Consider the following 10,000-nt stretch of genomic DNA (forward strand, 5'->3'; position numbering starts at 1 on the left):
CTTTTCCTCATCGAGCACTTACCGTCTCTTTCTATTTGTCAACACCTAACGTTGTGGTATCCCTTCGGCCATCGACTGTATTGGTGGCTGACTTTTACTTTTTCATTCGGTCTCTTCACGCACAGCTATCCAACCTCTTGAACTTTTCTTTCCTCCAGTGTTCACCTATTATTGAAGAACAAGTCTACTAATACAGTTCCAGCGGTATCTTCTAAGCTCAATCAGAATATTCATCCACAAATTCGTGACACCGAGAAGGCGTAACTGATCCCTTATTCATGTCGCTGAGGACATTTTCTCACCCAACTAGCAGATATTTCGTTTCAAACATTTGCTCCCAAAATTATGTTGGTATCCATTAGGGAAGTAAGATTATAGAAGTTGTTCAAATATATTGTGTCTTTTCCTTTTGTCTGACAGTTACTGCAATACGCCTGATGAGGCATCTTTTGCTAATGTAGAGTTTCAAGGCTTTAAGTGTGACATGCTAAGAGCTTATTGGAAACGGCCCTGCCTGACGATCTCCCAGACTGAGGTTCGAATCTAGCTCAGGCTCGATAGTTTCTTGTGGTGTCTGAGGTTTGGGAGAGCCTATTAGTCTATCTGCTGAGTCATCAGCAGCCATTGCCTGGCCCTCCCAGGTCCTAGCTTTGGTGGAGAGGAGCTTGGCACTGATCATATGAATATATGGTCAGTCTCTAGGGCATTGTCCTGCTAGCCAGGGGGTTGTCATTGCCCCTTGCTTCTACCATTCATCAGTGGCCTTTAAACCCTTAATGGTAGTTGTCTTGAGGTCAAGACTTAGTTAGGATCACACAGATTCTTTTTTTTTTTTCAACAGTCAGTATTACACTTTCTTCCGCTGCCCACTGGTAGAGCAATAACAGACAAGATGAAAAACAACAACGATGTAATTATGTGTGCTACAACATATCACTTAACTCTTAGAAGGGTCTACTTAAAATATCATAAAAAGGAAAGTTCTACGCACAGACAGGCACAAACACCACATATATGAATTATATGTGTATACAGTATATAAATATGTATGATATACATATATAAATATATATATATATATAATATATATATATATATATATGTAGAGAGAGAGAGAGAGAGAGAGAGAGAGAGAGAGAGAGAGAGAGAGAGAGAGAGAGGGAGAGAGAGAGAGAGAATAAACCCACATAGATCCAACTGCTCTCCCAAAACATAATGCAACAGCAGCAGACAATGAAAATACAACGGGACTATGAAATATCATTATTCGCTGATGAAGCAGGTAATCTCTGTAGTCAGAAAGGGAGTTGGATCTCGGGTCTCCCTAATAATTCTTGATAAACACATACGATTCCACTTGAGAGAGAGAGAGAGAGAGAGAGAGAGAGAGAGAGAGAGAGAGAGAGAGAGAGAGAGAGAGAGAGAGTAGATGTTTTGGAGCAGGTAGAGAATTGAAAAACTTAATTTCAAGCGAGTGTCGTACATAAAACCCCAGAACAAGGTTCTGTTTCTTGTCAATGTCTTCTCTATTTACACCAGCCGAATTTATAGTATGTGTGTGTAACAACAATATTGACAGAGATGGAGTTCCCTAAGCTTTCTTTCATTTAGCAATTTCTTGACAGCACGAGACATTTCAATGCAGATAAAGCAGTATGAATCATGAAATTAATAATACCAGTATTTTGTCCTCATGATTCAAGAAACTGCAAAGATCTATGGAAAGGCGACATATTCGAACTTCATTTGAAAATGTCAATACTTGTAGCGGTTGGTTTTATGTTGAACAGGCTGACATAAATTCTCTTTATAGTTTATATATGAAAGATGTATTTTAATGTTGTTACTCTTCTTAGAATATTGTATTATATATGAAAGATGTATTTTAATGTTGTTACTCTTCTTAGAATATTGTATTATATATGAAAGATGTATTTTAATGTTGTTACTCTTCTTAGAATATTGTATATTACATATTGTATATTGTAATTGTTTATTACTTCTCTTGTCGTTTATTTATCTCTATATCCTTTCCTTACTGGGTTATTTTTCCCTTGGGCTTATAGTATCCAGCTTTTCCAACTAGGGTTGTAGCTTAGCTAGTAATAATAATTATAATAATAATAATAATAATAATAATAATAATAATAATAATAATAATAATAATAATAATAATGTTTTTTCATGCCACACAGTAGATTATTTTTTTCAAAGGTTAAAACTGAACGAATAAATATTCTTTTCAAAGAACAGAACTGAAATTTTTTTAGTGTTAGAAATCATAATTAGTAACTAGTTATTGGTGAGTGGATTACTGGGTTAAAAGATAATTGAATTAATCAATCTCTTTACTGAATGGTTTAGGTGCATCATGTTTTCTCATTTTACTTTTACTTTATTTTCTTGTAGATGTGACTTTTGTTGCGATATAATATCCCTTTTCACCTTTTCAGGGCAGAAAGTATTCACGACGGCCAGCCGTTGACACACATTATGTTCTGCATTCTCTGTTTGCTAATAAATTTGGTTAATTTTCCCCCCTTCACTCACTGAATGAATTCTGCAGATCCCGACTAGCCAACCCACCAGGCTGTTCTCTTTCATGAATCCTTTGGCAGTGGAGATCTGGCTGTATGTCATGGCTGCCTACATGCTTGTGTCCTTCACCATGTTTGTCATGGCAAGGTTCTCCCCTTACGAGTGGAACAACCCTCACCCTTGCAACGACGAGAGTGACATTGTCGAGAACCAGTTCACCCTTAGCAACTCCTTCTGGTTCATCACGGGCACCCTCTTGCGCCAAGGGTCAGGTCTCAATCCTAAGGTAAATATGACTGAACGTCGAGACGCACAACCGCTGTGCTGGCTCTCCTGCAGTTGATGTTTATGTTTGAGTTGAGGTTTGCAGGAATCTTTAGCTTTAAATACTTTTACTATTGCTATTCATTTAGTTTTCAGTAGACTTATTTGATATATATATATATATATATATATATATATATATATATATATTTATATATTTATATATAAAGTTATAATTTTGCACATTTACTTGTGTTTTTCATATATATATATATATATATATATATATATATATATATATATATATGTATATATATATACATATATATAATATATATATACATATATGTATAATATATAGATATAGATATATATATATATATATATATATATATATATATATATATATAATGATAATTTTGCACATTTAGAGGTTTTTCATATATATATATATATAATATATATACATATATATAATATATATGTATATACATATATATATATATATATATATATATATATATATATATATATATTGTACTTGTTTTAACGTCAATGAATACCTTGAAGACTTACAGATATGTACATTCGTGTTATCTTTGGGGAACTAACACTTTTCTAAACGTGAGTGAAAACTTGAAACTTTAAATCCCTAAAAAGATTTCTGCTGCTGGACCCAACCAGAACATCAATTGCCAAGAGAGGGGATGATTGACCGATTTGGCAGAAGATTTCAATTAAATTTAAGATTATAAGCATTTATACTTGACTGATATTCCACGTAAAGATTTGTTTTCGATGACAAAGTAATACAAGAGTGAAATGTAATTCATAATTCAAAATCATCTTCTGCCCAGACCGTCAAGATTCCCGCCACCCTGATGGCTTAACAGGTGACGAAAACCTTTCGCCTTTGCAGGTGGTAGAATCTACTGTATGTATGCGGTGCTGTTAATTCTCGTCCGCAGTAGGAAATCCAGGGAATCGTGTAGTGACCTGTACACAGTTTATAGTTACTCCATGTAGTAACCCGCCTTCTTCACATTCCTCTTTTCTTACCTCCCTGGTGATAGGTGCCCCAGAAAATCCCAACGAGACTCTTTAGTTTCATGAATCCGTTGGCCGTAGAGATTTGGTTGTATATCTTGGCTGCCTATATCGTAGTGTCCACCACCATCTACATTGTGGCCAGGTTTTCCCCGTACGAATGGCAAAACCCCAACCCGTGTCATCACAACAACGAAATCATGGAAAACGACTTCACTCTGGGCAATTCCTTCTGGTTCACCATTGGCACTCTCATGCAGCAAGGATCTGACCTGAACCCTAAGGTACCCTAGAGACTCACCTTGAGACCAACCAAGCTCTGACAGTTGTATCAGGCAGGGATTTATAGGAGGCTGCCCGTCACTGCTCTTATGTCATCAAAATCCTTCATCAATAAAGTCTTCATAGAAAGATATGATAATTAACAATAGAAAATTACGCTTTAGACTTTGTCGTCTCATTTTTTTTCATTCCAACAGATTTTAATAACGTTGCAAATGAAACTGCTTCAAATTTTCTTCAAAGTTATAGTAGAGATTATTTTCTACTGGTTTAAAAGATCGGTCGTCTCGTATAAAATGCCCTGTCAGTTTGAATGAACTGTCAGTTCGCCTTGGCTAAGGTGAGGGTTAGCACCTGATAATGTCACTGCAGATGTTCTTATAATTTTTTGGTATGCATGACTTTCTGCCATACAGTTTGTTTCTTTTTATGTTTCATTTTCATTCAACGTACCCTGGTTAATTCATAATAATGGTAATTCTCGAGTCATTTTACATCACATCTAAATATAACAAATGTGCGTTTGCTAACAATAGAAGTTATAGTACTTGAAAACATACAGTTGACATTTTGCAACATATTTCAATTAGAACCAATTTCTAAATGAATTTCCTTTGCTCATGGACCCTTTGGCGAAGACAGAAAAACTGGATATTTTTCTATCTTGATATTACGGCCAATTGATCTTGCTGTTCTATTTCCAAACCTCATTTTCTCATCAGAGTAACGTAATAATTTTACTGAATTTCATGAATAATCGTAAGATGCTAACTGTAGAACAGATATTTGGCATGCAGTGTTATTCCTGGAGCACCCTGTTAATTTAGACTTTTTCTTAACCTGAAAATAACTATAAGTCATTCATGTAACTTTTACAGAAAATTGTTACTGTACATACGAATTTGCTCTAAGATTTAAAAAAGATACGGATGTTATTATGAAATAAAAGGATATGAAAGAAACGCACATTACCTGAATATAACAAGCGATAGGAAGTTTATGATTAAACAAATCGAAATGTAACTGACATAAGAACTTATAACAGAAAAAAAACTATATGGAGTTTTTCCTTGCAAGTAAAAGGTTTCAGAAGACAATAAGAATATTCTTGTTCTTAAGATTTCATCCGAAATATTATGCTAAAACAAAGATTCAGGATATCAAATAATAATTTCATAGGCTAGTGACTCGTTACTGGGGAGAATGCATGTGATAATAGGTAGGAAAGCTAAAATATCCTTATCAGTCCCTTGTAGCTTGTTTTTACTTCTCTTGCATAGAATTACAGGACATTTCGATAGCTGTTCACGAGTAGACAATTTCAGCAAAGTATTATTGAAGTAATGCCGGTTCGCTTTAGTATAACTTCCGCTTTTCTGCCATAGTTTTACTTTTTAACTGTCCAGTTGGGATTTTGATGATAGCCAGAGGGTAGTTGATTGTCGAAACTTGATATTCAATAGTAGTTAGCAAGTATAATCGTTGACTGAAAGAAAATGAAAAAGTCTTTGGTGTAAAGCCCAGAAGATAAGATATACAGTAGTTGAATCAAACACATCTGTACAATACTTTGAAATCGCTATGTGGTCAGTAAGATCAAATAAGAGACCCCAGAGTATATTAAATTTGTAAGATTATTCCTTTCTGTCAATAACTGGTATTCAATATCTGTCGATTCACAATTCAACAAAAAGGAAAGGATCGTCACTGCTTTGCTGTTTGTTTATTTGCATCTATTTTTAGTGTTTCTGTGCTTGTTCTGTGACTTGTGCTTCAAATTTTTTAATGTTTCCTCCATCTATAACATTATCAAGTGTTGCTGTTCTTGTGTAAGTTTCGCCATAGAGATTGTAAGCACCTTTCATTACACTGTCTCCTGCTTTGTTTTCTATGTTGTTTTAATACAAAGAGGGTTTTTGGGACAGACACATAAATTTCCTCCATGTATCGTTAAGTTTGTCGAGGGGATCATCTATCGATTTAATGATTTTGAACAATCGTCATTGCTGCTGTGAACGTCTTTTGAAATAGATATGGCTACGAAGATTGCTGGTCGAAAGCTTTACATTAGCACCTGCCAGAAAAGGTTTATTTCATATTCCTGGACTCGAGGAAGACACCATTTACTGTAAGTTTTCCCATATCAGATAAGAGGAAAATAATATTTTAACCTTATAGGATTTCTCATCTGAGAAATCCATTACATTATTTTCACTGTTGTTATTAAAACTTAGTCCAAAAAAAATATTTGTTTTAGAGGATCCATCACTATCCGTTGTATAATCAAACCCTTTTCCTCTAATTCAAGTAAATCTTCGTAATTTGTCACAAGTGGATTCGCCTATTACGTACAAGTTTGAAGTAATGTTTACAGAAGAGAACATTTTCATTAGATATTTATCGATTGGAATTTTAACATTTGAAAGAAAAAAACTTGAATAAAAATACACTAACTATCCTATATAGAAGGAATTAGATTTGACTAGGCAGCAGTGATGCATTTAGCTGTGATCACAAAATCAAAATTTGGATTTTGGTGGCCTATTTGAAACGTCCTTGCTGGGTGATCTGCTGAACTTGGGTTCGAGTCCCGCTCAAACTCGCTAGTTTCTTGTAGTGTTTGCAACCTCACCAACTGAAGACTTAGCATAAATGAAGAATTAATAGGTTTAAAGGATGCTTTTATGATCATGTGATTACATAACCTGGATGTGGCAGTTTTCGTTAATAGGCAGGTCTACCTGCAGACTCATCAGGATCCATTGCCTGGCCTTCCCTGGTCCTATGTTGGGAGGGGGGGTTGGGCGCCTTGAGCATTGATCATATGTAAATGATCAGTTTCTTGGGCATTGTCCTACTAGCTAGGGCATTGTTAGTGCCCCGTGTCTCTGTCATTCATGAGTGATCTTTAAACCTTTAAACTAACTTCGAATAACGGGAAAAAAGTTGAAGGAAAGATAAATTAGGAGTTAAGTCACTGGCTAAAGCATTAATACTCTTGTGGGTTGGGTTAGTGCCACAATGTGAGCATTACTTTCATGCATTCTGCACTTGCTTTATATCCTAATTTACTCCAATTCCCGCTTCCTTTCTTCCTTTTTGCTGTCCAGTATCCTCTAACTCTGACTTCATTGTGCAATGTTGGGTTTTTCCTGTTGTACTTTGGTGCTGAATGACCTCACATGTCACAGCCCGTTGCTAAATAGCCCAAATTCATAACTCTAATCTAATAGTTTTACTAGATAAAAAGTAGCCTAATAAGATTGGGGTCAATGATGTGGAAGAGTATGCAAGAAAACCGAACATTTAGAAACACCCAACTGATGTGAAAATTACCAGATTAAGCAGTCTACAAAAACTGATAGAAAAGGAATACAAGTTCATTGAGATAGTTTAACTGACAGGGCCTCTTTCAGAAGACGTAGGAGATCGCAAAATTGGCCACAAAATGTTAAGTGAAATCCTTTTGCAATGACTAATCATCAGTGAAATAGAAAGACGGTCCTTAGGAAACTTTACCTCTAAAAGGCCATAATAGGATTGCAAAGAGAGCTGAATTCAAGTCCTTAAAAAGGGTGGATTAAGTTTAGTTTCAAATACTTGACAACCACGGATTTTAATTGCAGTTGGAAGAAAGAAACTAAGCGGTTACCTCATTGGGAACAGCATAAATCGTGAAATTCTCAAAAGTGGGGATAAATGCAAGTTTTTGCAATTATAAGAAACCAGATAGCCATTTTCTTTGAACAAAATTTAATGAATTTTCCTGATCTACAAGAACACAAGAACCATATGGCCGTTGCAAGTTTGGAATTCTACCGAAAACATAAGACCAGAGAGGAGTAGAGGAGAATGGACTCGAAGAAAGTAACTTTTTTCACGAGGAAATCAAGTTCATATCCATATTTAAAAAAAAAATCAGCTTAGGCCCAGATTTTTTTCAGTAATAGACAAGATCAATATAACTGATTTTCTCTCAATACAGGAAAACTTGTTCCTGCATAGCGTAGAAGTAAAGCATTTCATAATGCTCATAAAGAGAGCAAGCATAGCTCTAAATGTAAATGCCAAGGAATGACGTCAATTTTTGCTCTGTATCAAATTTATGACGAACAAAAATAGTCATACATTAATTTAGATGTAACGAAAGATTGAACAGAAACGGTGACGTTTAACTTACTAAGGTCAGTATCTCATAACATTAGGAGCTGTTATGACAGTGGTCCAGAATCCAAAGTATTAATCCCTTGAAATTGTTAGAGAAAGACTTGTATATCAGCCTTCAAGATCTCAAGTTGCTGTAGCAACCACTGTGGAAGAAAGGTAACAGAAATTAAATAGTGATTCGGAGACACGAGAATGGAGGACATTTTATTTGAATAATTCAAATGGTTCAAGTAATAGAAAAAATGACTATGAACATTGCATAACATAAAGTCATAACGTTTAAAAAACGAGGTGGAATTTCAATAATAATATATATCATTGGTATAATAAAAAAAGTCTCATATCCTTTAATTTTTTGGTGAAATATACGACTATGCAGTGTATATTTAAGTCCTCTATATAAGAACCTATGCATATTGATGAGAATGAAGCAAAGGTGGTAGAAAAATTAGGAGAAGAAAGATAAAAAGTTCAAATTTAAGCAAAGAATAACAAAAGTAGAAAATATTAGAAATGGGGAAAAGAATGTTGACTCGTAGTTCAACACAGAGGAAGGTCAATATATGTGACCCTAGCTATAGGTGTGTTAATTGAGTGAAGGGAGGTACAGTACACCTCGCCTTTAAGGCAAACCCGAGAATAAAGGTTAAAGTGAGGTATTTGGAGCATCACTGGACAACTGGCTTTCGGAAAGGAAATGATTATAGAAGATAAAGGCTAAAAGGTGTTCAATGTAAGGAATATTGGCATCTACGATCGAAGGTTATAACTTATCTTTTGAAGCAAGATATATGATTTAAGAAACACCGAGGAAGAAAGAAAAGTCCAAAGTCATGATGTAAATAGTATTGACTGATCTGAAGGTTCGCAGCTGTGAATTGCAGATCTTGAGGAGTTGAGTGCAAGGAAAGTCTACCAGCACATAATTAAATAGCTGTAAAGGCTGATGGGTGAAGTTATTTCTTTGATATTTTAATGCTCTATCAATTTATGCCATTCATAGACTTTTTTTGAGTGCCTCTAACACCCTGTTTATTGAAATGCTGGATCCCACCAGCCAAATTCCCTCTTCCCTTGTTTCACAACTCCAGGTCTGTTGACAGATGTCAGCACATATGGATTGTTTGTTGTACTGTGATTTCATCGTGGTTAAAACTGTCTATGGAGTGATTTTTTATTTCGTCCTGCTCGTGATTGAATCCTGGTGTGCTTTAAGTGTGACCTTTCCCTATTACATGAGTATAATCTACACAAAAACTATTATTGAGGCTCAGCCGTGGGAGATCTTTCCTCTTACAGTAGTACCTTCAGAGGAAACTGTAAGCTATCTGTTTTTGGGACCTTGAAGACTTCTGTTGATTCATAGACACATAATTATAAGGCAGAACCTTCATACTCTCGTAAATCCAACTTACAGTTGTTTGATCTTGAAGATACTTTTACTATTTTTGCATCCTATTTATGGTATTGGCATTGGTTTGTAACTGGGATAATTTGAAAGCAAAGGAAAATTGCTATTGTGGGGAAACTGCATTGGGCCATAGACATGAGGAAAGGTGTAGGATCTATTGGGATTCTCCTAATCATTTGTTTGTGTATCTCATGCAAAATATAGGCGTAATGAATGGTTTGGATGCTCTTACATTGCCAATTTTGCTATAACGTTTTATTATTAATCGAAATAGGATACATTAAGTTAATA

At 35.1% G+C, this 10,000-nt stretch overlaps 1 protein-coding gene across 1 annotated transcript in view; it reads left to right on the forward strand.

Annotated features, from left to right (window-relative positions):
* LOC137634176 (glutamate receptor ionotropic, kainate 2-like) overlaps nt 1-10,000 on the forward strand; it is a 483,949-nt gene that overhangs the window by 409,308 nt on the left and 64,641 nt on the right. Inside the window, exon 13 of the mRNA XM_068366444.1 lies at nt 2,567-2,824. Coding sequence (XP_068222545.1) covers nt 2,567-2,824 — 258 coding nt within the window. The remainder of the gene's footprint in view (nt 1-2,566; nt 2,825-10,000) is intronic.

Source organism: Palaemon carinicauda, chromosome 44 (assembly GCF_036898095.1).
Source record: "Palaemon carinicauda isolate YSFRI2023 chromosome 44, ASM3689809v2, whole genome shotgun sequence".
Taxonomy (NCBI): domain Eukaryota; kingdom Metazoa; phylum Arthropoda; class Malacostraca; order Decapoda; family Palaemonidae; genus Palaemon; species Palaemon carinicauda.